The sequence below is a fragment of the Strigops habroptila genome, chromosome 21 (assembly GCF_004027225.2).
Source record: "Strigops habroptila isolate Jane chromosome 21, bStrHab1.2.pri, whole genome shotgun sequence".
Taxonomy (NCBI): Eukaryota; Metazoa; Chordata; class Aves; order Psittaciformes; family Psittacidae; genus Strigops; species Strigops habroptila.
This window is the reverse complement of record NC_044297.2, coordinates 516,895-544,562: the sequence shown is the minus strand read 5'-3', so window position 1 is coordinate 544,562 and position 27,668 is coordinate 516,895. Positions and strand designations below refer to the sequence as shown.

Here is a 27,668-nt window from a genome sequence, read left to right as displayed (position 1 = left end):
CACAGCAGAGGGGCAGGATCCCCCCCCGACCTGCTGCTCACACTCTCACTCCATGTCACACACGCACCAACGTTTATTCTGAGACACCAGAGCAGCTCCAGGGAGAGGCACCCGCGTTTCGCTCCTGGTTATGAGGCAAAAAGAGACCAAACCCACCAGGAAAACTCTCCTTTTACACCACAACCAGTGCTGGGCACTTGGAAAAAGGCTCCCCCCCAACCAGCCACGTGTGTGCCCCCCCTGCCCCGCGTACCTCTGGGACCTCCACAGGGATCCATCCTGGTGTGAGGGTCCTGGAAAGCTGCAGGGCATGGGCACAGCTCCCCAGGGTGCCATCGAGGAGGGTGCTGCCAAGGATGGGGCTGCAGATTTGCCATCCTGATGTCCCCAGAGCCATTAAAGACTCCCCTGGGACAAACCGACCTAAATGTCTCCCTCTCCTGGGTCCCTCTGGGGACCATCATCTTGTGCTGGGGTCCCCAGGGGCGAGAGTGGATGCAATAACCAGCAAGAGAACACCAAGAAATCATTGACCAAAGCAGTCCCTGAGGTAGGATTGAACCACAACTCCCTGAAAGGCAGCAAGAGCTCCGGCTCCAAGGCAGGGAAATCCTTGGAGGAAGCCCTGGGATGCAGCGAGCACCGAGGGGAAAGGTGCCAGAAGCCACGACACGACATGCAAACAGCACCGGTGCGGGGATCTGAGTACAAAGAAAAGCTGCCTGGGCTCCAACACCAGCCTAAGGCAGGTGACAGAAAGCAGCCAGAGTGGGGTGAACAGCTTGGAAAATCCCTCCTGGAAGTGGAATTGCTTGGAAGGAAGGAGGAATCTGGTGGTGGGATCTGGTGTGGAAACAGGCGCTCGGCCGGGCCCTGCTCGCTGGCATCCCTCACATCCTGCCCATGTCCGGACATCCTCCTGAACAATTCCCAAAGCAAAGCTCCTTCAGGAGGTGGCAGCTCCATCCCTGCAGGCACCACAGGACACGCTGAGGATCCCGGCTCCCACCAGGAGCAGCACTGGAGTTCTGGAGCCCAACAAGAAACAGCAGCCGTCCCCGGTGGGATTCTGGGGGGACACAAAGGTCCCTGCCATGGGGGTCGGTCCAGCACGCTCTGGCCAGTGTGCGAATGGTGGGAGGCAGGAGGTGGCTACCAAGGACTAGCCATGGGCGATCCCAGGGTATTCCCAAGTCAATAGAAGTGTTTCCGGCTCTGCTCCTGCCACTTGTTGTAGATGATGACTCCGATGACGATGGCGAAAACGATGGCAACGAGGGAGAAGAAGACGATCAAGAAGAGAGCCAGGCCACTCATGGGCTCCAGCGGTGCCTCCACTGGGAGGGAGAGAGGAGGGAAACCAGCCCATGAGCACCCCGAGAGCCCCAAAACCCACACCAGTAACCCCTCCTGAACTGCCAGCCCTGGCAGTGCTCAAGGCCAGGTTGGACACAGGGGCTTGGAGCAACCTGCTCTAGTGGAAGGTGTCCCTGCCCGTGGCAGGGGGTTGGAGCTGGATGAGCTTTAAGATCCCTTCAACCCAAACCATTCCATGACTCTATGATTCCAGGTGGAGCTCAGCTCGTTCGCTCTCAAGATGTGGCTTCTCCTCCACAACCCTCCAAGTCCCCCAACCCTGCTGGTCCCACCTTGCCCTGGGGTGACACCAGCAGCTCCTACTCACTTCCTGGCAGCTTCAGGTTGTCCACGACGGGCAGATAGACCTCCCTGTCCCGCTTCTCCTCCTCCGGGGTCCTCTCCACTGTCAGCTGGTAAAGCTTCAGGGAGATGATGTCGTGGTTGTCTGCAAGCAGAGAACCACCATGTCCTGAGGCACCACCGACAGACACAGCTCTGGCCAGGGGCTGGGTGCCTCAGGCAGCACCACGGCGCGTTAGCACTTGGGACAAAGGTGCTGCTCTCCCTTCCCAAGGTGGGAAAACTCACCTGCGGAGGGCAGGATCTCTGCTGGGCTGAGCTGTGCCCTCAGCCAACAGGAACCTTTAAGCTAAACTGAAAGCCACCAGCCCCAACTGGGAGAAGCCTGTGAGCCACCCGAAGGGAAGGTGTTAGCATCGGCCTCACGTGGCCCTTTGCTCGTGCTGGTGGGGTTGTTAGTGGGACAAGGCGAGTGCTCCACACCAGCTCCACACCAGCTCCCCGGGCACCGGGCAGGGATCTGGGAGAGAAAAGGAACTGCTGTTGGAGCCAACGATGGGCTCAGACACCCATCGATGCACTGCTATAGAGGCAGAGCTCAAATCAGGCTTAAAACGTGCCCAAAGAGGCCCAGCGGGGTAACAGCAGATCTCACAGCACCTCCACCAGCACCAGGGGAGAAGTATTACGCTGAGGAGGGTGAAAAGCTGCAGCTTTAGGTCCTCCCTCAATAAGGGGCAGCCCAGAGCTCTCAGGATGTGAAATCCAAAGCAAAACACCCCCAGAGCAGAGCCAGAGGGCAGGAGGGACTCTGTGGCAGGGCTGTAATGCAGTGGCTGCAATGCAGTGGCTGCAGTGAAGGCAGTTCCTTCCAGTGCTGCCCTTGGGGATAACCCAGGCGCCACGGGCTGTGGCAGGAGAGCAGAGGAGGTTCTTTTTCAGTGCTCATCCTGCTTTTACTCCTCCCCAAGGGCTTGTTTTGGAGACAGAGCCTCTGGCTGAGCTGCTACAGCCGCTTTCTGCACTCTTGGTGGCTGAGGCTGGGCCATGCAGGGAGCTCAAGGGAAGTGGGAATCGCTGCCTAAAGCAAGCACTCGGGGAGCAACACACCAAGACCAGGCTTTGGGCTCCTCAGGAGCTGCTGCGAGCGAAACCCCAAAGCTCCTGCTCACAGCTTAAAGCATGGGAAGATCCTCACGTGCTCCTGTAAGCCCCAGCAGGTACCAAGCTGCGCCTCCAGACACCCAAAGCTGCACAGGAGCTGCTCGGGAAACAAGGTTTGGGATGCCAGGGCAGTACCTGAGAGGTCTCCAGTGACAGAAGAAGTCCCAAAGTAGTAGCCACGGGGCAGGCGCACGCCCGGCACGTCGATGCAGTCCCTCCACTCGTGCTTCCCGTCGATGTCGATCAGGACCTGGGGCAGAAGCAGGTCCCTGAGCCCGTGCCCTGGCCCCGCTGCCCCGTGGGCCCGGGGCTGGCAGCACTCACCGTCAGCCTCCTCTTCACGTAGCGGATGACCAGGAAGGTGTCGTGATTGAGGTTCCTCACCATGGCCGTGCAGCCCCCCAGCTCCGTGGGGCGCCCGTCCCGGTCGTGGTCGTAGGTGAGGGAACCGTTGTTCACCATGGCCGAGATGTAGGGGAAGACGCGCTGCCAGGGGGCAAGGCTGGAGCTGAGCTGCTGCTCTTGCTCCACCAGCTTGGTGCTACCATGAACCAACAGCCCTAGGGAGCCCAAACTGCTTCATGCCACTAAGAATCTGCCTCAACGCCACAACAGCACGATCCCAATTCCATCCCTTGGGCTCCTGGACGTTCAGGATGGAGGCCAGGCGGTTTCATGCAGCCTCTCCCAGCTCACAAAGGGATTTCTGGAGCTCAGAGGAGGGAATTCCTCAACTGTGAGCCAAGGGGAGACCGGAGAGCTTGGGAACGGGAAGGTCAGCAAGAGGAAGTACCTGATTTCCCGGGCTGTACCTCCTCTTCTGAGCCTGCCAGTCCAGGGTTATCGCAAAGCAAGAAAGAGCACAGAGGCAAGATGGTCACAGACCAGAGTTTAGTGTTAACCTGCAACCTGGAAACTTCCTTCCTGGAGAGCTCAGCTTAGCAGAGAGTAAAGCAGGGAGGGGTTTAGGTGGTAGGTGCTGAATCCGGACACACGGAGAGGGAAAGGTGCCGGGGGGTGAAAGCCACATCAGGTGTTGCCGTGTTGCTCCTGCCCATGCAGCAGCTCACTCGCACAAAAGCCAGAGCCCCAACAGCAAGAGCAGCTCCAGTGCCTAAAGGGGCTCCAGGAAACCTGGAGAGGGGCTTTGGACAAGGGCCTGTAGGGACAGGCCAAGGGGAATGGCTTTAACCTGCCAGAGGGGAGATTGAGATGAGCTCTGAGGCAGAAGCTCTTCCCTGTGAGGGTGCTGAGGCGCTGGCACAGGGTGCCCAGAGAAGCTGTGGCTGCCCCATCCCTGGCAGTGTTCAAGGCCAGGTTGGACACAGGGGCTTGGAGCAACCTGCTCTAGTGGAAGGTGTCCCTGCCCGGGGCAGGGGGTTGGAGCTGGATGAGCTTTAAGGCCCCTTCCAACCCAAACCAGGCTGGGATTCCACGATTCCACACATCCCTTCCCTGCCCTGTGCCTGAGCACAGGAGGGCAGCCCTCTCCAGGTGCCAGGAAGCCCATGTTCCACTGATTATTTCCTTTAAGGAAGACCCACTGTGCATCCCTTTCACCCCACCAAAGCAGCTCTGCCACCGCAAGTCACCAGGATCCACCCAGCACCACATTAATCCCATTAACAAGGCACCAAATAGCTCAGAAAGGCTTTTACAAGCACAAAGTCCACCCCTGCACCAGAGCTGCTGCTTTGGGTGCCTGAACAAAAGCTGGTTCTTACTCAGCATTTCTCAGCAGCTCCAAGGTCAGGGCACATCCCAACTGCACCTTTCGTCCCTCTCCCCAGGATAAGTGGTGTTAATCCCACTGCTGGGATCAGCACCAAGGTCTTGGGGTAAAACAGGGCCTATTTTTTAAGGAAAACTGGAATTAAGATAGAGTCCAGCTTTGGTTTTGGAGTGATGAAAGAGATTCCAGGGCAGGGCTTGGTTTTAACTACCTCTACACTCCCTTCTCCATAGGAACACACACCAATAAACCTCCAAACGAGCAACAGACACATCAGGAACACAAAGGTCTTCACATGGACGTCTCCCAAAGGGGCAGAGCCAGTGCCACACTGCACCCTGAAACAGCCCTGTCACACGGGCAGGCCTGGGCTGGCAGCTCAGGAACTGCTCTACTCAAGGTCTACAACGCTCTTGGTACAGCTCCACCTCAGATACTACTTGTGGCAGCCTCCAGAATAGCCCAGGAGCTCACAACACTGGTGGGGTCATCAGGTAGCTGCAGTAGGTGCTCTCTGACTTCAGAGCTCAGGGAAGGTCACAGCATGGCACTGAAGGGACATAACCTCAGCTCTGCCCGTGCAGGCAGCTGGTGGGCAGCATGGTCCTGTTCTGCTCTCCTAACTCACCTCCTGCTGCTTCTCCTCGTTTGGGTAGGTGTCCACAAACACCCCCAGCCCCAGGAAGTTATCTTTGCTTCCAAAGACAGGTCCTAGGAGGAAGGAGAGCCTTTGGTTAAGGATGGCAAAGCCAGGCAGGCGTTGCAAAGGGTTTGTTACTCATCCTGTTGTTCTGGAGCAGGTAAGGAGGAGGCCTTGAGCAGTGAACAGAGCACACAGAGCAGGCAGGGAAGTCAGAGGGGCAGATGAAATCCCTTTGCCTTTGCTGCTCAAGGATTGAGCTTCCTCCACAGCCTGTTTTTTAAGGAGCTGACTCCCAGTGCAAGAGGCCCCACACTTCCCATTACACTGACCCCAAAATCAGGGCAAAACAACCCCAAAGCCCTGACCCCCAAGTGACTCCAGCCTCCCAGTGCCCCTGCGTGAGCAGCAGGTTGAGAGAGGGGATCCTGCCCCTCTGCTGCGTGATGGGGAGACCCCCCCTGCAGTTCTGATCCAGCTCTGGGGCAGCAGCACCAGAGGGACGTGGAGCTGCTGGAGCGAGGCCAGAGGAGGCCCCGGAGCTGCTGCGAGGGCTGGAGCAGCTCTGCTCTGGAGCCAGGCTGAGAGAGCTGGGCTGGGGCAGCCTGGAGAAGAGAAGGCTCCTGAAGGGGAGACCTTAGAGCAGCTCCAGTGCCTAAAGGGGCTCCAGGAAACCTGGAGAGGGGCTTTGGACAAAGGCCCATAGGGACAGGACAAGGGGAATGGCTTTAAGCTGCCAGAGGGGAGATTGAGATGAGCTCTGAGGCAGAAGCTCTTCCCTGTGAGGGTGCTGAGGCGCTGGCACAGGGTGCCCAGAGAAGCTGTGGCTGCCCCATCCCTGGCAGTGTTCAAGGCCAGGTTGGACACAGGGGCTTGGAGCAACCTGCTCTAGTGGAAGGTGTCCCTGCCCGTGGCAGGGGGTTGGAGCTGGATGAGCTTTAAGGTCCCTCCAACCCAAACCATCCCATGAGAAGGTGGCACGTTGCCGACACCTTCCCCTGGAGCCACAGTGGCTGCAGCCACGCTCACCTGGCTGCATGCGATCCTTGGTGTACCAGATGGCAAAGCCATCCCCGTTCAGGTTCTTCTTGCCTTGCCCGTGGATTTTGAAGTGCACCTGCATCTCCCAGTCCCGGAGGTAACACGGCTGCAAGAAAAGGAGCACGGATGTGACAGGAGGGTGTCCCAGGGCCGGCACCCACTGCTTCTGTGCCCATGAAGGTTAAGGGACAGTGTGCACCGTGCTGTGCCTGTCACAACAGCTCCATGTGCCACCACTCCACATTTCCCTTGCCAACAGACCATGCTATCCCATAGTTTGCATGTGAGCAAGAATAATGAATCCCAAGGGACATCATTAAGCCGAGGGAACTGCTTGTTACCCAAGGCTATAAAAAGCCAAGGATCCGCTTCTGATCTCGCACTATTCCAAGGCAACAGGAGCTCCAGCAAAATACCTCACACACTCCTGCCGAGCCAGTTACTTCCTGAGCTCCCAATAAATTCCCTGTGCTAAAGGGCAGATTTGCTCATGGGATGTTGGGAAGACGACTGGTGGCTTTGGTTGGAAGCTGCATTTCCTGAGAGCTAACCCAAGGAAAAGGAGAGAAAGCCCAAAGGAAAAGGAGAGAAAGCCCAAAGGAAAAGGAGAGAAAGCCCAAAGGAAAAGGAGAGAAAGCCCAAAGGAAAAGGAGAGAAAGCCCAAAGGAAAAGGAGAGAAAGCCCAAAGGAAAAGGAGAGAAAGCCCAAAGGAAAAGGAGAGAAAGCCCAAAGGAAAAGGAGAGAAAGCCCAAAGGAAAAGGAGAGAAAGCCCAAAGGAAAAGGAGAGAAAGCCCAAAGGAAAAGGAGAGAAAGCCCAAAGGAAAAGGAGAGAAAGCCCAAAGGAAAAGGAGAGAAAGCCCAAAGGAAAAGGAGAGAAAGCCCAAAGGAAAAGGAGAGAAAGCCCAAAGGAAAAGGAGAGAAAGCCCAAAGGAAAAGGAGAGAAAGCCCAAAGGAAAAGGAGAGAAAGCCCGAAGGAAAAGGAGAGAAAGCCCGAAGGAAAAGGAGAGAAAGCCCGAAGGAAAAGGAGAGAAAGCCCGAAGGAAAAGGAGAGAAAGCCCGAAGGAAAAGGAGAGAAAGCCCGAAGGAAAGGAGAGAAAGCCCGAAGGAAAAGGAGAGAAAGCCCGAAGGAAAAGGAGAGAAAGCCCGAAGGAAAAGGAGAGAAAGCCCGAAGGAAAAGGAGAGAAAGCCCAAAGGAAAAGGAGAGAAAGCCCGAAGGAAAAGCAACCTCCCTCAACGTTATATATCACTAAATCAGAGCGTGATGGATCGCTCTGGTCTCGTAGGGTGTTTTCCAAACCCCTGTGGGTCCTGGGGCACAACATCCCCCCAGCTTTCACCCCCGACTTGAAATTCAATGGGAATTATCCCGGAATTCAAGGGAGCGTTGCTGTGTGCTGGGTGAAACACCCTAACAGAGCGCAGCGCCGGTGCACCCTGTCAAGCTGCTGCTTTACCTGCCCCACTTCCAGAGCTGGCCATGGCAAAGGGAGCAGCAGCTCCAGCCATGGTGATCCCACGGGAGACCCCCAGCACCCCAAATTCCCATGGGGTGGCTCAGCCCTTGCAGGAACCACCACGCCAAAGGCTGGGAGCTGCAGTGGTACCAGCTCCAAGCCCCATAGCTCCCCCTTTCCCCACTCCACAACCCCAGCCAGCCTCCCCCCTACCCCTTCCACCCCCTCCTCCCAATTCCCCCCACCCCAAACCCCTCATATCTGCTGGCCTGGACCCCCCTGCACCCTCATTTGCCCCAGACCTGCCCTGATACCCCCCCCAGACCCTCCCTTTACCTCGCACCCCCTCTGCCAGCCCCCCCACTCCTGCCCATACCCTGCACCCCTTACTCGGGCCCCCCCCCAACACCCCTGGCTCAGTCTCAGGCCCTCCTAAACCCCCTTCCCAAGGCCCCCACTTCCCCTCTGCTCACCCCAAGCCCCCCCAAACCCCCGAACCCTGCCCTTAACCCCTTCTTCGAGCCCCCTCATCCCAAAAGGGGGACCCCACGGTCCCGCCCCTCACCCCCACCCCATCGTGGTGCCCCCCCGCGCTCACCACTCGGTTCCACACGGCTCCCTGCTTGCTCTGCACATCGGGGGTGAGGCGGATGAACTGGGTCATGACCATGGCGTTACCCTGCAGGTCCCACAGCCCCGAGCTGGCCGAGCCCACACCTGCGGCCCACAACGCGGCTGTCGGTACCGGACACCGGGGCACCGGGGCACCTTCCACCAGCGCCCTGCCCTGCCCCACTCACCCTGGTAGGGTTTGGAGAGCGAGTGCTCCCGCTTGAGGTGCTCCTCCGTCTGCTCGGCCCGCGGCCCCCTCAGCGCCAGCGCCAGCGCCACCAGCGCCAGCCCGGCCCGCCACCGGCCCGCCGCCGCCATCTTGCCCCTGCCGCCCGCGCTCCGCCCCGCCCGCCCATTGGACAGCTATCCGCGCCGAGCTCACCCATTGGCTGCCTCGCCCAGGCCCGCCGCACGCGGGTTGGAGGAGAGGACTGTCAACTGAGAGGTGCGAAGGGGGTGCGCGCAGAGGTTGATGGGTAATGTAGTTCTGGAGGACTTAAAGGATCCGCGCCCGCTCCTGGCGCGCAATGTCCTGAGGGGCGCGCCCCCAGGTCCTAGTGCCCCCCTCCCCGGTCCTATTGCCCTCCCCAGATCCTAGTGTCCCCTTCCCCGATCCTAGTGCCCCCCTCCCGATCCTAGTGCCCCCCTCCCCGGTCCTGTTGCCCCGCCACCAGATCCTTGTGCCTGCCTCCCCCAGATCCTAGTGCCCTCTTCCCCCAGGTCCCAAGTGCCCCTCTCCACGGTCCTATTGCCCCTCCTCCAGGTCCTAGTGCCCCCTTCCCCCAGATCCTAGTGCGCGCCTCCCCGAGGTCCTAGTTTCCCTCCTTCCCCGGTCCTAGTGCCCCCATCCAGGTCCTAGTGTTCCCCCTCCAGGTCCTGCTCACCCTAGTTCCTCCTGCACCCCACACACCCCCGGGGGGGCTCAACTCCCACCTAACAGATACCCCCACCCCCTTCCCACCCCCTTACACCCCACTCCGCTTACCACACTCCTCCCCGCCACCACCCATCCCCTTCCTTACCCCGCGCCATGCCGGCCCCGCTCTGCCATCGCCCCTTTAAGGCAGAGGAGAAGGGGAACGGGGGGGTGGCGGGAGGGTGTGACGCGGCCCCGCTCGGGGCGGGAAGGGGGCGCGGCGTGAGGCGGTTGCGAGACGCCAACATGGCGGCGGGCGTCGGGCGGCGGCGCGGCGGCGGCGGCGGGTTCCCCTCGGTGCTGCTGCTGCCGCCGCTGCTGCTGCTGGCGCTGCCCGGCGCCGCCGCCGCTGCCGCCGTGTCCCGCCCGGGGCCGCCGGACGGGGACAACGTGGTGCTGGGGATGCGGCTGGAGGAGAGCACGAAGCCGGCGCCGGTGGCTCCGTCCCGCGGGCCCATCCGTGTGACGGAGGGCAGCGAGCTGCTGCTGCGCTTCTACGGGCAGGGGCTGGGACCTCGCACCGGGGAACGGGTGGCGTTCGCCGAGCTGCGCCCGGCTGAGAACGGTTCTGCCCCGAACGGCTCCTGTTCCTATCGCACCCAGGACGTGGTGGTGCAGCCCGGCCCCGCTGAGGTCTTCGACACCTCGGCCCTGCTGCGGGTGCAGGTCCGCGCCCTGCGGAAGGGCGAGAAGGTAAAGACCTACGTGTTGTGCAGCCAGCGCCGGGCCGGCCAGGCCTGGCTGCCCCATCCCGACCCCGACGGGTGGCTCATGGTGTTGGAGGAGAAGAAGTCGCTGTTGCCGCTGTGGCTGCAGGTGATCCTGATCGTGGTGCTGCTGGTGCTGTCGGGCATGTTCAGCGGGCTCAACCTGGGCCTCATGGCGCTGGACCCCATGGAGCTGCGCATCGTGCAGAACTGCGGCACCGACACCGAGAAGCGCTACGCCCGCAAGATCGAGCCCATCCGCCGTAAAGGGAACTACCTGCTGTGCTCGCTGCTGCTGGGTAACGTGCTGGTGAACACCACCCTCACCATCTTCCTCGATGACCTCATAGGCTCTGGAATCGGCGCCGTCGTCGCTTCCACCATCGGCATTGTCATCTTCGGGGAGATTGTGCCCCAAGCGCTCTGCTCCCGCCACGGCTTGGCCGTGGGCGCCAACACCATCGTGGTGACCAAGTTCTTCATGCTGGTGACGTTCCCCCTCTCCTACCCCATCAGCAAACTCCTCGACTGCATCCTGGGCCAGGAGATCGGCACCGTCTACAACCGGGAGAAGCTGGTGGAGATGCTGAAGGTGACGGAGCCCTACAACGACCTGGTGAGGGAAGAGCTCAACATGATCCAAGGAGCCCTGGAGCTCCGCACCAAGACGGTGGAGGACGTGATGACCCCGCTGCAGAACTGCTTCATGATCAACAGCGACGCCATCCTGGACTTCAACACCATGTCAGAGATCATGGAGAGCGGTTACACTCGTATCCCTGTCTACGAGGAGGAGCGTTCCAACATCATGGACATCCTCTATGTCAAGGATTTGGCTTTCGTTGACCCTGATGACTGCACGCCCCTCAAAACCATCACCAAGTTCTACAACCACCCCGTCCACGTCGTGTTCCATGACACCAAGCTGGATGCCATGCTGGAGGAGTTCAAAAAGGGTAAGGGGGTGCTGCTTGCTTCCGTGGGGTGCTGCTTGCTTCCGTGGGGTGCTGCTGCTTCTGTGGGGTGCTGCTTGCTTCCTTGGGGTGCCGCTGCTTCCATGGGGTGCTGCTTGCTTCCGTGGGGTGCCGCTGCTTCCGTGGGGTGCTGTCCATGGGGTGCTGGTTTGGGTGGAGGGGACGGGACACACGGGGACATGGTGCTGGGCACAAGCAGCTGAACCAGGAGCAGCCCATTCTCTGCCCGTGGCCAGCGCCAGCCTCAGGAGCCACTTTGGGAATGTTCACTTGGGTTTAATCACCAGCCCCGGGGGCCCTTGGATAGAAAATGAGAGCTGGGAAATTGCTGGGCTCCCAGGTTTGGGCTTGGCTCCCTCCTCCCGTTGGGAATGGTGAGTGCCGCTCGGTGCCGGCCCCATTCCCACTCTGCTTCCTGCTCGTGGGGCTGGGAGCAGGAGCAGGACATGGGCTGGCTGCAGGAGGAGCCCTCCGGGATGTGCCTTCAGGCTGGGAACCCTCCTGCCCTTCCCAGCTTCCAGAGTGGGGCTGGGATGAAGTGAAGATCCCGGCTGTGGTGGGGGATGCCAGGTCAACCCCGCTCCGTGCTGCGGCTCCTGGAGCAGAGCTTTGGGCTCACCACATTCTCTGTGTCCCGTCACCCTCAGGGATGGTTCAGGGGGTGTCATGACGAGATTTAAGGGATCAAATAATTCCACCTGCAGCAAAAGCTCGACTGGAGCTTGGGAGAGGGTTTGGGAGCCACTAGATCCGAGCTTGGCTCACGTGTAAGGGTAGGGAGGAGGCGGCAGCTCCAAAACCATGGGCACGGGAGCACCGCGGCTCGGCACGGCTCCTTGTGGGAATGCCAATGGGATCTCAGCGTCTTTCCCTTCAGTTCATCCCATCCCGCTCCAGCCAGGCCTCAGAACCCAGCAGCAGAGAAGCAGAGTCCTGTTGCTGCCGGCGCCGGCGTTATCCCGGCTGCTGGCACCGGCTTTCCCTCCGGCAAATCCTTCCTAAGGGATTTAAAGCCGCTCATTCCGGTTACAAAGCCACCCGCGGCCCGTAGTGTTGGATTTCAGCTGCCTCTCTGGCTCAGGGCACTGCTTTGTGGCGCTGCTTTCGAGCCAAACCCCGTTCCTGAGGGATGCAGCGCCGTGGGGAGGCTCTGCCCTTGTGCCACCGATGGGCACCTGCATCAGGAGCCGGGCCCCTGCCCTTTGCCCAGCGGATCCCTGCGGGTGTTTGCTTTGCCACCAGCCGCTCCCAGCCCGGCCCCATCCCTCCCTGTGCACACCCCAGGGGGAGGGGTTCCCGCAGCCCAAGCAATGAGCTCAGGCTGGGTTCACCCCTCTGAGCACCCCCTTTACTGGAGCAGCTCTGCTCTGGAGCCAGGCTGGGAGAGCTGGGCTGGGGCAGCCTGGAGAAGAGAAGGCTCCTGAAGGGGAGACCTTAGAGCAGCTCCAGTGCCTAAAGGGGCTCCAGGAAACCTGGAGAGGGGCTTTGGACAAGGGCCTGGAGGGACAGGCCAAGGGGAATGGCTTTAACCTGCCAGAGGGGAGACTGAGATGAGCTCTGAGGCAGAAGCTCTTCCCTGTGAGGGTGCTGAGGCGCTGGCACAGGGTGCCCAGAGAAGCTGTGGCTGCCCCATCCCTGGCAGTGTTCAAGGCCAGGTTGGACACAGGGGCTTGGAGCAACCTGCTCTAGTGGAAGGTGTCCCTGCCCGTGGCAGGGGGTTGGAGCTGGAGGAGCTTTAAGGTCCCTTCAGCCCAACCCAGGCTGGGATTCCATGGACACAGGTCGCTCTGTGGTCCCTTCCCCATCAGCTTTCCCCTGTGCCTGCAGCCACCAGCTCTATAACCAAACAGCAGCTCGTGTCAGGGAGGGCGCGCTGGTGCTGAGCAGAGCAGGATGGCACCTTGCTGCTGGTCTGGGGGCGAGCGTGGAGCTTGAAGAGGCCCAAGTGCTTCTCTCTGGGGCTGTGCTGAGGTCGGGGAGGGAACGTCACCACCTTCCCCAGGCTAAGGAGACCGGTCCTGTGGGTGCAGTGACCTGGGTGTGCTGTGGTGTTCCACACACTGCTCGGCTGCTTTCCCTGGAGCAGAGCTGCATGTTCCTTGGCCAAGGAGCTTTTCCCAATGGACCTGTGTAATTTGGGGATGGAGCAAGAGAAACCTGCACACAGGAGCAGGGCCAGCTCGGATTCCAGCTTTGGATTTAGCTGGAATAAGGCAAACTGCATCATGCCTGCACAGAGTGAGGCGCTCACCCGACATTGTGGCACGGAATGGGCTCCCCAGGGACACATTCCATCTCCTGGGAATCCCGTTGCCAAGCCCACGCCTCGCACTGGTGCCTGGCCTCAGTCACTGCCCTTACACTGGGAATTGGTGCCCAGCTCAGGGGCATGTCTGCGTCTGAACTGGTTTGGGAGGGAAGGGAGGGAAGCGCTGGTCCCAGTGACACCGCTGGGATTGGGGGGGGGTCCCCTTCTAATGTCCCATGTGCCAATCCATAGGGAAGTCCCACCTGGCCATCGTGCAGAAGGTGAACAACGAGGGCGAGGGAGATCCCTTCTACGAGGTGCTGGGGCTGGTGACGCTGGAGGATGTCATCGAGGAGATCATCAAGTCGGAGATCCTGGATGAGTCGGACACGTACAGTAGGTGTTGGGCTCGGTCCCTGTCCCCTCCTCATCCCATGTCCCGCTGTGTCCCGCTGACACCCCGCTCCCCACAGCCGACAACCGCAGCAGGAAGCTCGTGAGCAACCATAAGGGCAAACGGGACTTCTCGGCCTTCAAGGACCCCATCGGGGAGCAGAAGGTGAAGGTCTCCCCACAGCTGCTCTTGGCCGCCCACCGCTTCCTCTCCACAGGTAAAGGGGGTGTTTTGGGGTGGGGGGAGCCCCCTGAAGCTCAGGGCACCCCTTGGCTCAGTCCAGTGGCTCCAGCAGCTCCCCAGCACCGACCTGGTGGGCTCTGTTCCTGTCCCCCCACCAAGGAACAGTCGCTCCAACCATCTAGTTCAGGAATTATGGGGTGCTTGTGCCTCATCCCGCTCTCCTCCCCTCTGTCCCCACCTGCCAAAGGGATGCCTGTGATGCGCAGGAGGTCCCCATCCCTTCAGGTTCCATTCCCTGCTGGCACATGTGTCCCCAAGCCTGGCGACCTGGATCTTCTGTTGGGTGGGTTTCTGCCCCAGGGAGGTGTCAGTGGGGTCCAGCATGATCCAGGCAGCACCCAGAGGGATGGGGGGGGATGCACCTTCATGTGGAGGGCCGAGGACCGTGGCTCTGAGCCCTTTTCTCCCCGTCTCGCTCTCAGAGGTGACGCTCTTCACCCCCACCTACATCTCGGAGAAGATCCTCCTGCGGCTCCTCAAATACTCCGATGTCATCCAGGAGCTGAAGTTTGACGAGGGCAACAAGAAGTCCCCGCGCCACTTCCTCTACTGCAAGAACAAGGCAGCCGACTACTTCACCCTCATCCTGCAGGTACCCGGGTGCCACCACGCGCGTGGGGTCCCCTGGGTGAGCTGTCACCCCCGGGCAGGCAGTGACAGGGGGTTTGGGGGCTCTCATCCAGCCCAGTGCTGCGGGATGTGGCTTAAGGAACTCAACCCCTTCTCTCCCGTGCAGGGCAAGGTGGAGGTGGAGACGGGCAAGGAGTGCATGAAGTTTGAAGCAGGAGCTTTCTCCTATTATGGGGTGATGGCCATCAGCCCCTCTCCTACCGGTAAGCACCCCCAAATCGCTTGGGTGCCAGCATGGGGAGAGCCTCCCGCCCTGGTTTAGAGCTGCTGGTGGGAACAGGAGATGCTGGAGCCCCCCCTGGTGCCCCCTGAGCTGTCCTGGGGGGCTGCGACACTGACCCTTGTGGCTCAGCTCAGTGTCACCAGCACCAGAGGCTTCTCTTCACCTTGTCCTGTGTGCGTGTGTTGTGTTGTCCATCTCTCTGCCCTGTGTCACCCGGCTTGTCCAAGCACATCACCTTGTCCCCATAACCCCCACCTTGTCTGTAACCCGTGTGGGGTGACTGAGCCACTGGTTTGGGACTCACAGTGTCCTTGGTCCTGGTCCCTGTCCCCTGGAGCAAGGGGGACCAGAGGGTTGGGTGGATCAAATCCGGTGCTACTGGGCTGCACTGGGGCGGGCACACATCCCATTGCTCCCTGTCACCACTGGGATCTGTGTCCCTGGAGCCTGCCGGATGGGGATCTCCCCGCACGGAGCCAGGGGGGCTCAGCACCCTGTTATGGGTAGGCGCAGCACCCAGGGTGGGTGGCGCAGGGCATGGCTGACCCCGTCCCTCCCGTCCCACAGAGACACGCTCCCCGTCCCACGTCAGCAGCCTCAACCACTCGGCGTCCCTCACCTACCACGAACGCTCCGACTCCATCTCGTCTCCCATCAGCGGCAGCAACAGCCAGCTCAACACCAGCACCGGCGCCCAGTACGTGGCCGACTTCAGCGTCCGCGCCCTCACTGACCTCCAGTTCGTCAAGGTGAGGGCCCTGGGGCACGAGTGTGGTGGGGAACGGCTGAGGGACCTGGGGGGGTTCAGCCTGGAGGAGAGAAGCTGCGTGGAGACCTCAGAGCAGCTTCCAGTGTCTGAAGGGGGCTACAAGGATGGTGGGGAGGGACCTTCATCAGGGACTGGAGCGATAGGACAAGGGGCGATGGGTTCAAACTGAAACAGCGGAAGTTCAGGATAGATCTAAGGCAGAAGCTCTTCCCTGTGAGGGTGCTGAGGCGCTGGCACAGGGTGCCCAGAGAAGCTGTGGCTGCCCCATCCCTGGCAGTGTTCAAGGCCAGGTTGGACACAGGGGCTTGGAGCAACCTGCTCTAGTGGAAGGTGTCCCTGCCCGTGGCAGGGGTTGGGACTGGATGAGCTTTAAGCTCCCTTCCAACCCAAACCGTTGTATGATTCATTCTATGACAAGAGGAAGCAGGTTTAGGTGGAGCTGAGGAACAATTCCTTCCCCAGAGGGTGCTCAGGCATTGGAACAGGCTGCCCAGGGCAGGGCTGGAGTCACCGTCCCTGCAAGTGTTCACAGCCCGTGTAGCCGAGGCCTCAGTGCCATGGGGCAGTGGTGGCCTTGGCACCACTTGGCACTGATGATCTTAAGGCTCTTTTCCATCCTCATTGATTCCATGGCTCTAAGGTGAGGTGGATGCCCATGGGGTTGCTCTTGGGGGTCACACCCCGCTCCTCACTCCTTCCCTTCTCCCCACAGATCATGCGCCATGAGTACCAGAACGCCCTGACAGCCTCCCGCATGGACAGTTGTCCCCAGTCCCCCGACAGCAACTGCCCCAACGCAGACACCGATGTCCCGGAGAAACCAGAACCTGCCAGCACCGCCGACGAGACCACCAGCCTCCTGAACAAGAGGAACTGCCTGAGCCGTCGGAGCAACCACAGTCTCTTGGAAAACTCCATCTGACCCCGGCCCCACCGGCACGGGCTCATTTTAGGGGACCCTTTTATTCCTAAGTAGGTGACGCCGTGCCGGGGTGCCCGGAGAAGCCTGGTTGAACCCTTGGTGGCAATGTGGTGGTAAACGGAGCTGGGATCTACTGCTGCTTTTCCAGGCTGGTTTTCTTTGTGATCCATCTCAAGGGTGGCACAAACCCTCGTTCAGCTCAGGGAGCTTCAGGTCTCGGGGTTGGGGGGGGGGGTGGGCTCCGCCGTGGCCATCCCGGCCCCTCTCCCGTGGTTTTTTTTGGGAGGGGGCACCTGGGATGGGACATGATGGTGGCATCTCATCCTTCTCCATGCCCGTTGTTCCCCTTTCCCGCTGGCCCGGGAGACCGCGAGGACGTGGCAGTGGAGAGGTCGGCATCAGGCCCGAGGCCAAGGGGATGGTCCCCGGCGCAAAGCCACCACCACGGCTGAGACTTGACCCCCTCCGCCACTCACTGGTGTCACGAGCGTGCTGAGGACGGCAGAGCCGGGTCCTTGTTGTCATTATGTGTGTATGTGCCCCCCCCCCCCCCAAGGGGGTGGTTTTAGTGCCTTCCCCCCCCACCCTCCATGGGGTGGGATGTGGGGCCGGGGGCACAAAGCTAGTGACCAAAGTTGTACAAGCAGGAGGGGGCCAGCACTGTGTGTGCCCCCCCCAGCACCGGGGGGAGCCCCAGACCCACCGGTGCCCTCGGGGCAGGGCCTGGGGACCTGGTGCCCCATGGAGGGGAGGGGAAGGAGACGTATGTCCCACCCCCCCCAAAAGCACAAGTTCCCTGAGTGACCTCTGTAAGTTATTAGGAGAAAGTGAATTATTGTTGTTAATTCCATCTCGACGCTCAGATCCGGGGGCCTGCGGGGGGAGATGATCGAAATAATAATAATTATTAATAATAATTAATAATAATAATAATAAACCAAGGAGAAAAAAAATAAAACGACCCTTTTTTATTAAATCTTCCTCTATGCAAACCTCCCCCCCGGGAATTCCTATTTATTTTCCACATTAGCTTTGATTTGTATATTTGGGGTGTCCCGTTCCCCCCCCCCCTTCCTCCCGGTTGTGAAACCGACTGTGGAATTCTCTCTGATGGGGTTTTGGGGATGGTTTTTTGCCGCTTGGGTAATAAAAGCCTCTATCTGTACGTCGGTCTCCTCCGTGCTTCGCGGCGGGGTTTGGGGAGCAGCGGGGGGGGGAGTCCCGATTACCGGGAGGGAGCTCCCGGAGTCGCCGCAGTTAGAGAGGACGCGGCCCCTTTAAATCTTCCACCGCTGTTGTTTACAGCGCGGGGCTGAGGCACCGCCCCCTGGGGCGGTGATTGGCTGCACTGCGTGAGGCGGAGCGGACGGCGATTGGCAGTCAGGAGGAACGGCGGCGGGGTGGGACGCGCCGCAGATGGCGATTGGCTGCGGGGTGGGGACGGCCGGAGCGATGTGTGGTGAGGAGGACACTGATTGGCTGTCCGGAGGGAGGTGGGCGGGGCAAGGCTGTACCGGAGGCTCGGGGGCCGCAGTCACCACAGCGAGGAGCTCGGCGGCGGCGGCGCGGTGCCCGCTCACCCGCAGGTACGGCCCCGCCGAGCCGCCCCGCGGCACCGAGCTGCTTGCGGCCGCCTCCCCGCGGGTGCGGCTGGGGAGGGTGCAGCCGAAAATGGCTGCGGACCCCCCCGAGGGGCGACCCCGGCGCGGGGACAGAGACACGGACACAGCGTTGGGTGCCACAGGCGCTGTTTATCCATGGGGGGGGGGGGGTGTCCCTCGGTGGCTCCCGTGGTCCCCGCTCAGGTCTCCAGCAGGTCCCGCAGCGCCGGGTGCGCCACATCCCGCGGCCGCCGTCCCTTGGCATCGGCGATGGCGGCCAGCGCCGGGCTGTGCTGCAGCAGCAGCGCACACAGCTCCCGGTGGCCTTGCTCGGCCGCCTGCGGGTGGCGCGCCTGTCACCGCCTGTGTGGGGGGATACACACACACACCCCCCCCCCCCCCCCCCCGGCCCCATCGCCCCACCTTGTGCAGGCTGGTGCGGCCGTCCCCATCGGCAGCAGCGGGGTCCGCTCCGTGCGCCAGCAGGAGCCGGGCGACAGCGAGGTGTCCACAGAAGCTGGCGCGGTGCAGCGGGGTGGCCCCGCCGGGCGTGCGGGCGTCGCAGCGGGCGCCGCGCTGCAGCAGCAGGCGGCACACCCCCAGGTGCCCGTTGCGGCTGGCGTAGTGCTGCGGGCAGCGGGGCGGTGGGCACGGCGGTCGGGCTGCTCGTACCGCTCGTACCCACCCCCCTTCCACCCCGTGCTTCCCGCCCCGTACCAGCGCTGTGTACCCCGCCAGGTCGGTCTGACAGGGCTCCCCGCGCCGATCCAGCAGCTGCCGCACTCGGGGCTCGTCCCCGTCCCGCGCCGCCGCCCAGATCCCTGCGGGCAGCGGGGAGCGGGTCAGGCGGGGCTCCGGCCATGCCCCCGCCCGCAGCCCGTCCCGGTCCCCCCCCGACCCCGCTCGAAGTCCATCTCGGGCAGGGTCTGGTGAGCGCTGGGCACCGCCACCCGCGACGGGCAGCAGGGACCCGGCGGTGAGCGGCGACCCGCCGCCATCGCCCCGGCCGGGAGCGGCCGAAGGGAGCCGGGGGAAGGCGGGAACAACCGAAAGGAGTCGAGGGACGGGCCGAAAGGAGCCGAGGGGAGGCGGGGAATAGGCGAAAGGGGCCGAGGGGAGACGGGAGTAGCCGAAGGGGTCTGAGGGGAGGCGCGAACAGCCGAAGGGAGCCGAGGGAGGGGCTGAAGGAAATCAAGGGAAGCCGGAAAGAGCCGAAGGAAATCGAGGGAAGCCGGAAAGAGCCGAAGCGAGCCGAGGGAAGCCGAACGACGCCACGCCCCGAGCTCTCGGCCGCCAGCAGGGCCCCGCCGCCGCCGTCAGGGGGCGCCCCGGCTGTGCCACCCCCCCCCCCGCTTCCACGGCAGCACTGGGGCCCCTCTCCGGGTTCCCACGGCCCGGGCAGCCGCTCCCAGACCCCCCCCCCCAGGACCCCGGGTGCCGCTTCCGCCGCCTTCCCGGCAGGGCCTCCCCGGGGACCCCGCAGTGACCCCCGGCATCCGGGGGGGGGACACGGGGCCGGGACACACGGGCGTGGGGCCAAGCCTCAGCTCTCCCCCCCCCCCCCCCGCCCTGGGAACGGCACCGCGATGCCCTTTTATAGCCCCGAGTGCGGCCTTTTTCCATGAGCTCAGTGGCTGGGGGGGGCCCAGCGCCCTCCCCGCACCCCCCCTCCGCCGGCTTCGCTTTCAATATGTGATTAAGGGGTGGTTTTTTTTACTCCTTTTTATTATTAATATAAAAATACTCAGGTATTTACAGCAAATAAATATATTTTGGTAACAAATAAATTACACTGGGGGTGGGGAGTTATACAAAAGGGCCCGAGCGGGCAGCGTGCAGGGGAGTGGCAGGCGGGGGGGGGGGTATTTACAACCAGGGCCAAAGGGGTACGAAGCCCTGGGGTGGGTGTTGGGGGGGGCATTAGAAAAGGTTTCAGGAAGAAAAAACCCGATCGGTTCTTAAATCATCCCAAAAAATCATCCTGTGGCCACTGCCCGGGCTGGGACCCGGCACCCGGGGGGGCTCACTGGTCCCCAAGGCTGGTGGCAGTCCCCAAAGGTCAGTCCCTTGCTTGGGACACGGTACCAAAGGCGGATGCGGTGACCGAGAGCAGCTCCGGTGGCCCAAGACGGGTGTCATGGTGCCAGCGCCACAGCCCCAAGGCGGGTGCTGGGGTGGCAGTGACCAAGCCGGGTACCTGGGGTGACAGTCCGGCCCCACGATGAGTGCCAACGTGGCAGTCCCAAAACAGGTACCAGCACCGGCATCCCCACACCGGGCACCAGCGCCCACACCGCAGCCCCAAGGCGGGTGCTGGTGCCCAGGCGCTGGTCCCCACGGTGGGTGCCGGGGCCGGGGTCCCCGCGGCGGGTGCCCCTGAGGTAGGTATGGCTGCTCGGCGGCCACCGGCGGCTCAGACCGACGACTCCTCAGGGTTGGAGTCGGGCAGGGGCTGGCGCTGCTGCAGTTTGCGCCGCAGCTCCTCGGCCAGGTCGGCGCAGGGCGGCCGCTCCTCAGCACCCAGCGCCAGGCGGATGTAGCCGTTGGAGGAGGAACCACGCAGGGGGCCGAGGTGGATGCGGGTGGGTGAGTGAAGGGGCTGCCCGGGGATGGCGCTTGGTGGCGAGGTGGCACCGGGGGGGCCGCCGTTGCGGCACGTGGCGTGACCCGGCACGATTTTGAGCGAGCCGTCCGAGTAGTAGTAACTGGCTGGGTCCCAGAGCTTCTCATCCGAGTCAGACGCGGCACTGGGGATGAAGCGGGGACTGGGGGGCTCCTTGGGCAGCTCGATGGGGTACACCAGGGTGCTCTCAATGGCTTTGGCGCCTTTCCCCAGCTCTTCCCGCAGCCGTCGCCACAGCGAGAACACCACGAGCACCAGCACCAGGCACAGCGCACCCAGGCACACGGCCACCACCCAGACCAGCCCCAGGCTCTCCAGCGGCGCCCGTGTCTCCAGCGGCACCCCGGCCCCGGCCAGCACCACCACCCGGTACACCTCCCCGCCCAGGCGGGCACCCTGCTCCTCCGAGAAGCACCGGTACGTGCCGCTGTGCTGCGCCCCGGCCCCCGGCACCACCAGCGCCCGCAGGCGCGTGTCGTGCAGCACCAGCGCCTGCTCGGCCGCCAGCGCCCGGCCCTCGAAGGTCCACAGCGCCTGCGCCAGGTTGGAGCCCAAGCGGCACGTGAGCACCAGGTCGGTGCCTGCCACCACCGTCACATTTTTGGGGGTGATGGAGCCTGCGGGAGAGCGGCGCAGGGTCAGGAGGGGAGGCACAAAGCCGGGGAGGAGCCCAGCCCTGCGCGGCATCGCCGCGGTCTCACCTTGCTTGGCCACCTGAGGCAGGGTGCAGGCGCGGGTGTCGGAGCTCAGCACATCCTGGACCAGTTGGGACCTGCGGGAGGAGGTGGTGAAGGGGGACCCGGTGTCACAGCAGGTGTCCCCCCATCCCCACAGGGACCCTCCTGTACCCGTTGAGGCCGTCAGTGCGCACGCAGAGGCTGGCATTGCGGCTCCAGGCGCAGTAGGGATCCCGGGCGAGGACGCAGTCGGTGCACGACTGGTAGCGGCTGCAGTCGGCCAGTGGCAACTGGGCTAACTGGGACCGGGAGCCAGCAAAGAGCAGCTTCTGCGAGGGCAGGAGAATGGGTGAGGTGACACCCGAGGTGCCACCCGGACCCCTTCCCATGCCCCGTGGCACCTCTCACCTTCCGTCCAGCCAGCACCAGGCTCTCCACGGGCTGCGCTGGCTCGAAAACCTGCAGCTCCTCAACCAGATGGATGCGAGTGCCCAGGTTCAGCGCCTTGTGCACCCACCCGTCACCTGCGGGTCCCAACGGGCTGTGAGGGACGTCCCCACAGCAGGAACCCTCCGTGGTGGCTTCCCCTGAGCCCAGCGCGTACCTGTGCCGATGAAGAGCACCTCGTAGATGGCACCATCCAGCCCGGCCACTCGGTCCACCACGAGCTGGGTGAAGTTGGAGTCCTTCTTGAGGAGCAGCGGGCGGCCACGGTGCGGCAGGATGGGCTCGTCCATCAGCGGGTGCTTCTTGGCGAAGTTGAGGGTGTTGTCGGGCAGCTCGAGGGAGCTGGCGAAGCCATTCTGGCGGTGCCAGTCCGTGATGCACTGTGGGACCGAGGCCACCGTCACTGTGGGACTGGATCCTGCACCCCCATCTCCCTCCCCACTGCCAGTACCGGCACTCACCGCGCCAGGACGGGGACTCGGCACCTCATCCGAGTACCGGCCCCACTTCTGCGCCTGCTCCCGGTACTCCTTGTAGGGGCCCTCGAACGCCTTCTTCACCTCCAGGATGTGGTACCGGCAAATGGCCGAGACGTCCACGTCCCCCCTGCAAGGGACAGGGCACGATTTAGGGGGAGCCACCAGTTATGGGGGATGCCGCCTCCCCATGGACCCACCAGCAGTTCTGGGGCTGATGCCACCTCCCCATGGACTCACCAGCGAGCCTGGAAGACCCCAAAAAAGGTGGTGTCCTGCCACTCGTCCCCAGGGAGGGTGAACACAGCCTGGAGGCGGTTGAAGTGGAGCTGCTGCTCGGGGGCTGAACACACCAAACGGGCCTTCAGGAACGTCGTCCACTTCTTCTGCAGCGTGCGGGCCCCGCCGACGTCCCCCTGCGCACCCAACCAGCGTCACCACGGGCTGAAGCCACCCTGGGATGCTGTCCCTCGCCCCGGTGTCCCCTCCCTGTACCTTGCAGACCCGGGCCACGCGGGCCACCACTTGCTCGGCGTAGCAGTCGTACTCCACCGCGCGCTCGCTGAAGAAGAAGTAAACTTTGTCATCGTCACCGGTGGTGCTGGCCGTGCTCTCCTGCACGTACGCTGAGGCCACAAAGTGGGGCTCTGTGGTGGAAAAGGGATGTTAACCCCATGCCAGGGGTTGGGGGTGTCCACACAGTCCTCCCCATCCTGTGTCCTCTCAGCCCTACCGTTCAACCAGGAGGTGAGGTACTCGGTCTTCATGGAGTAGTGGGGGCCCAGGTTGCGGAGGATGACGGGCTCCGTGCCCAGGAAGTTGTTGAAGGTGGCTGAGTAGAGCTCCCCGTCTGCGAGGAAGGGGGTTAGGAAAGGGACAGGGGCGGTGGTGGGACCCCCCACCCTGGTCCCAGTGGTGCCACCTACCCACGATGAGGCCGGTGTGTCCCTTGGTGGGGTCATAGGGACACTTCCCTTTGCCGTCTTCAAAAGCCACTTGGTCCAGGGTGAAGCCGGAGAGTTCCTGTGGAGCACAGGAGAGGGTGGGGGGTTCAACACCCACTCTGGTTCATGTCACCGCACACCCCGACCAGCTCCCAATGACCCTTCTGGGGACAGGGACACCTCTGGATGATGCTCCTGGAACAGGGACACCCCCAAGATAACCCTTCTGGGACAAGGACAGCCCAGGATAACCCAGTATAGAGAGAGGGACACCCCTAACAATGCTCCAGGGTGACTGGAGACACCCCTGGACCACTCTATGGGAACAAAGCCATCCCTTAATGACACCCCTGGAGCACCCTTTTGGGGACAGGGACACCCTTGGATGATGCTCCTGGGAACAGGGACATCCACGGAGCACCCTCCTCAGGACAGGGACACCCCTGGGTGATGCTTCTGGGGCAGGGATATCCCCCACATAGCCCTTCTGGGATGCGCACGGACCCATTATGGGGACAGGAACACCCCTAACAAAGCTCCATGGGGACAAGGGACACCCCCAGACCACCCTCACAGGAACAAGGCCACCCCTTAATGATGCCCCTGGGGACAGGGACACCCCTGAAGCACCCTTTTGGGGATAGGGACACCCCTTGGTGATGCTCCCAAGGTGGGGTGGGGGGGTTGTCCAGGGGGGTGACAGGTTTTGGGGTCCCCCCATGGCCGCACTCACAATGTAGGTGCACTTGGGCTGGAAGGCGTAGGTGCCGCAGGCGTAGAGGTGGGAGCTGTTGTAGCTCTGCAGGAACCGCACGTAGTTGAAGCAGTCGGTCTGGGGGGGGATGAGGGGACAACAGGCAGTTAAGGGGGGCCATGACAGGACACACCGGGGTGCCCTGTCACCCCGTCACCCCCCCCACTGCAGCCACAGCACCCACGTCCCCAACCTGGTTGTTCTTGCCCTTCTGGATGCACTCGGCTTTCTTATCCACAGGGGCTTCCCAGGAGATCTGGGGATGGAGAAAAGGGGTCAGGGGGCTCCAAACACCCCCCTCACCCCCCGAAACACCCCTTGAGGGGGGGTTCCCAGGGCCTCACCGCTGCCTTGAGCTCCACGGTGCCGGTGGCCACGGCAAAGACGGCCTCACGGGCCCCCACGTAGAGCAGCGCTTCGGCTGCGTCCAGCGTAAGGGTCAGGTAGTGAGAGACCCCCCCCTGCGAGAAGCGCTTGGCCACGTCCTGCAGCTCTGTTGGGAGGGGGGGGAACACAAAGGGGGGGACGTGAGGGTTGAGCCCCAGCCCCGCCGGGCACTCGCAGCCCCCCCTGACCCCCTCCTGCAGAGCACAAAGGGCTCTTTGTCACCGGGGCGGGCGCTGGCGGCGCCGCGCGAACACAGCGGCCTTTGGAGGGACCCCGCGGCCCCCCCCCGGCACCGGCACCGCAGAAAGGGACCATTGAGAGGGGGGCACCGGGGCCCTCCGGGCGGGGATGGGGACGTGGGGATGGCACGGCATGGGGACAGAATGGGGATGGCACGGGGATGGCACCAGGATGGCAGCATGTGGGGACAGCATGGAGATGGCATGGGGACAGCATGGGGTTGGCACAGGGACGCTGGGCGCTGGCACAGCATGGGGATGGCACAGGAAAGGACAGGAGTCAGGCGTGGGATGGCACAGGGATGGGGGTCACGGGCATGGGGACAGCACAGGGACAGGGGACACGGCACAGGGACACTGGCACAGTGCTGGAATAGAGGACACCGGGCACTGCCACCAAGCAGGGTACGGGGACACGGCACACGGCAGATGGGGACACACGGTGCTGGCACGGGACAGGGGGACACAGGGTGCTGGCACGGCAAAAGGATGGCACCTCGGGGTGCTGGCATGGCACAGGGACAGGGACAGGCAGCAATGGCACGGCACAGGGACATGGCACAGGGATGGGGACCCCGGGCACTGGCACAGCACAGGGACACCGTGCCATGTCCCCAGGTGTCCCCCTCTGCTCTCACAGACCCCTAGTTTTAGAGCCACCATCCCAGGGGGGATCCCCACAGCGCTGCCAAGCTGGGGGGGGCCAGTACAGCCCATGGGTGCCACCAAGATGATGGGACCAACACCCCCACCCGCTGTGCCTCAGTTTCCCCCCCCGCTGCCCTCTCCCTGGGGACACACACACGGTTACTCACCCGCGTAGGGGACAGTCTTGCGGGGCACGGCGCTCCACGAGGACCCCGGCGCGGTGGCGGCGGCGGCAGCGGCGGCGAGGGCCAGCAGCGAGGCGAGGGCCAGCAGGCAGCGGGGCGCCATGGTGGGGAGGGGGGGACACAGGAACACGCAGCCTGGGGGGGACACACGGACAGACGGCCACGGCCGGGCCCCGTTAGGGTAACGGGGCGTCACGCGGGCGGCGCGGGGACAAGGCGGCCATTGAGGAACGCGCATCACGAGGCCGGGGGCGCCCCACGCACTGGGGGGGGGACGCATGCGGGTCCCCAATCGCTTCCCCCCCACACACCCCGGCACGGTCCCTCCTCCGGTGGTGACGAGCCACAGGGTGTGTGTGGGGGTCCACGGAGGAGGAAACGGGCCCTTCCGCTTCCCCCCCACGTCACCCCTGGCCCTGCCCGGTGTGTCCGGGGGTGCCCTCGCCGTGCGCCCCCCCCGCACCAGGCTGGGCAGGATGCGGCCGGGAATTGTTCTGCCCTGCCCGGCGGGAAGCAGGAAGCGGGGGGGAGCCCTGCATCAGCTCGGGAAGGATTTCCGGGAGGGCGGGGGGCCGGGAATGGGACCCCATGGGCGTGGGAATGGGGGACGCCCTGGCGCAGGGAGGGGGCGCAGGCAGGGAGCTGCTGGTGCCATGGGCATGGTTGGGGTGCCATGGTCAAAGCTGGGGTGCAATGGACACAGCCGGCGCGCCACAGGCACAGTTGTGGTGCCACGGGCATGGTCAGGGTGCTACAGGCATGGCTCTGGGGATGCCAGGGTGCCATGGGCACGGTTGGGGTGCCATGGGAATGGTCAAGATGCCATGGGCATGGCCAGGGTGTCATGGGCATTTTTGGGGTGCCACAGACATGGTCAGGGTGCCATGGGCACAGCCAGGGTGCTGTGGGCATGATCAGGGTGCCATGGGCATGGCCACTGTGCGATGGACACAGCCAGGGTGTCATGGGCACAGTTGGGGTGCAACAGGCATGGCTCTGGGGACAAAGGCACAGCCAGGGTGCCATGGGCATGCCACAGTCATGGTCAGGGTGCCACGGGCATAGTGGGGGTGCCATGGACACAGTGAGGGTGCCACAGGCACAGCTGCGGTGCCATGGGAGTTGTCAGGGTGCCATGGCCAAAGCCAGGGTGCTACGGGCATAGTCAGGGTGTAACGGTCACAGGCAGAGTGCCACGGGCACGGTCAGGGTGTCACAGCCTTGGCCGGGGTGCCACGGGCACAGCCGCGGTGCCAAGAGCAGGGACAGGCACCCTGAGGGTGCCCGGGCATGGCCGGGGTGCCACGGGCACGACGGGTCCCTGGGGTCCCCCACGGGTTCCGGTGCTGGACGCCCGGGGGTCCCACGGGGGAACCGGGGCACCACGGCCCCGCGACGGTGCCGCTCGGGGGGGGCTCCTACGGGTGGGGGCCGGCACCGACTGCTCGTACCGACGGCGGGGGGGGGGGGGGGAACCAACGGATCGGGGCGACGGATCTCCGTTACCGGAGAGAGGGTGCCCGGGGTTACCGGGGCCCCCCCAGCAGCGGCGGGGGTGCGGGGGAGGCGATGCCGCCGGTGCCGATCGCCGGTACCGGTTGGAACAAAGCGCCTCCCCCGCGGCTCCGCCACAACAATACCGGGGCGGGGCGGGGCGGGGCGGGGCGGGGGGGGCCGGGCGCGGCGGGGCGGGGGCCGCGGCCGGGGCGGCGGGAGGTGGAGGGGGGGGGGGGCCGGGCGCATTCACTCACCTCGGGGCGGGGGGGGCCGGGCCGGGGCGGCGGGAGGCGGCGGCAGCGGCGGCGGGAGCTGGCGGCGGAGGGAGCGCGCCGCGCGGCCCCGTGCGGCCCCGCCCCGGCCTGACGTCACGGGTCGGACCGAATCGGCTCGGCTCGGGTCAGCTCGGGTCAGCTCGGATCCCATCGGGGGGGATCGGCTTAAAGCCGGGTCCTGTGATCCCAAACGCGGTCCCTTCGCCCGCGTGTCAGTGCCCAAAACCACCCGGGAGGGGGGCTCTGTGTGTCCCGGAGCAGCCCTGGCGCTGGGTGGGAACTGCACCCAACGTGGCACCACGGAACGGTTCGGGGCGAAGGGACCTTAAAGCTCATCCAGCTGCCTGGATGTAGCGGCCCGGGACAGCCCCGAGCAGCGAGCCCCGGTGAACGCGGTGGTGCCAGGGACGCTGCTCCTTCGTTCTCTCTGCCCCGCTAATTGCAGATGCCGCTGCCAAGCGCTGGAGGGCTGCCCGGGGAAGCTGCCACCAGCGAGGCCACGGCCATGGCGGGGCTTGGAGGAGCCTTGAGGACACGCTGCCCTCTGCCCGCTCCCATCCCGGCTTCCACAGCCTGGCTGCTCTCCT

At 63.5% G+C, this 27,668-nt stretch overlaps 4 protein-coding genes across 8 annotated transcripts; 1 reads left to right on the top strand and 3 right to left on the bottom strand.

Moving 5' to 3' along the window:
* Positions 1–55: 55 nt before the first annotated feature.
* On the bottom strand, positions 56–8,641 carry LMAN2L (lectin, mannose binding 2 like). Of its 4 annotated transcripts, none has more exons than XM_030510037.1 (9): positions 8,491–8,630; positions 8,289–8,407; positions 6,225–6,342; positions 5,184–5,266; positions 3,617–3,649; positions 3,148–3,309; positions 2,959–3,073; positions 1,685–1,804; positions 56–1,337 (listed from the first exon to the last, which is right to left on the bottom strand). In XM_030510037.1, exons 1-9 carry the CDS (start codon positions 8,618–8,620, stop codon positions 1,195–1,197), a joined length of 1,023 nt encoding a protein of 340 aa, XP_030365897.1. In that variant the 5' UTR covers positions 8,621–8,630; the 3' UTR covers positions 56–1,194. The 4 variants fall into 4 exon arrangements, 3 of the variants coding, with proteins under 3 accessions (XP_030365897.1, XP_030365898.1, XP_030365900.1); XR_003994805.1 differs by lacking the exon at positions 56–1,337 and adding an exon at positions 1,948–2,179 and having other exon boundaries at positions 1,725–1,804; positions 8,491–8,623; XM_030510038.1 differs by lacking the exon at positions 3,617–3,649 and having other exon boundaries at positions 8,491–8,641.
* Positions 8,642–9,459: 818 nt separating this feature from the next.
* Positions 9,460–17,493, top strand: CNNM4 (cyclin and CBS domain divalent metal cation transport mediator 4). The gene is made up of 7 exons (XM_030510035.1): positions 9,460–10,881; positions 13,400–13,543; positions 13,621–13,758; positions 14,207–14,376; positions 14,521–14,617; positions 15,205–15,386; positions 16,119–17,493. The coding sequence occupies exons 1-7, from the start codon at positions 9,465–9,467 to the stop codon at positions 16,326–16,328; spliced, it is 2,358 nt and encodes a 785-aa protein (XP_030365895.1). The 5' UTR covers positions 9,460–9,464; the 3' UTR covers positions 16,329–17,493.
* A 566-nt stretch (positions 17,494–18,059) lies between these two features.
* On the bottom strand, positions 18,060–19,011 carry ANKRD39 (ankyrin repeat domain 39). The gene is made up of 4 exons (XM_030510036.2): positions 18,828–19,011; positions 18,647–18,750; positions 18,353–18,556; positions 18,060–18,267 (listed from the first exon to the last, which is right to left on the bottom strand). The coding sequence occupies exons 1-4, from the start codon at positions 18,925–18,927 to the stop codon at positions 18,130–18,132; spliced, it is 546 nt and encodes a 181-aa protein (XP_030365896.1). The 5' UTR covers positions 18,928–19,011; the 3' UTR covers positions 18,060–18,129.
* A 669-nt stretch (positions 19,012–19,680) lies between these two features.
* SEMA4C (semaphorin 4C) lies at positions 19,681–25,807 on the bottom strand. Of its 2 annotated transcripts, XM_030510034.1 has the most exons (14): positions 25,292–25,806; positions 24,195–24,343; positions 24,044–24,106; positions 23,830–23,928; positions 23,079–23,175; positions 22,886–23,002; positions 22,648–22,799; positions 22,393–22,568; positions 22,138–22,282; positions 21,834–22,056; positions 21,638–21,753; positions 21,401–21,558; positions 21,254–21,324; positions 19,681–21,169 (listed from the first exon to the last, which is right to left on the bottom strand). In XM_030510034.1, the coding sequence occupies exons 1-14, from the start codon at positions 25,587–25,589 to the stop codon at positions 20,343–20,345; spliced, it is 2,691 nt and encodes an 896-aa protein (XP_030365894.1). In that variant the 5' UTR covers positions 25,590–25,806; the 3' UTR covers positions 19,681–20,342. The 2 variants fall into 2 exon arrangements, with proteins under 2 accessions (XP_030365894.1, XP_030365893.1); XM_030510033.1 differs by having other exon boundaries at positions 19,681–21,324; positions 25,292–25,807.
* Positions 25,808–27,668: the final 1,861 nt, after the last annotated feature.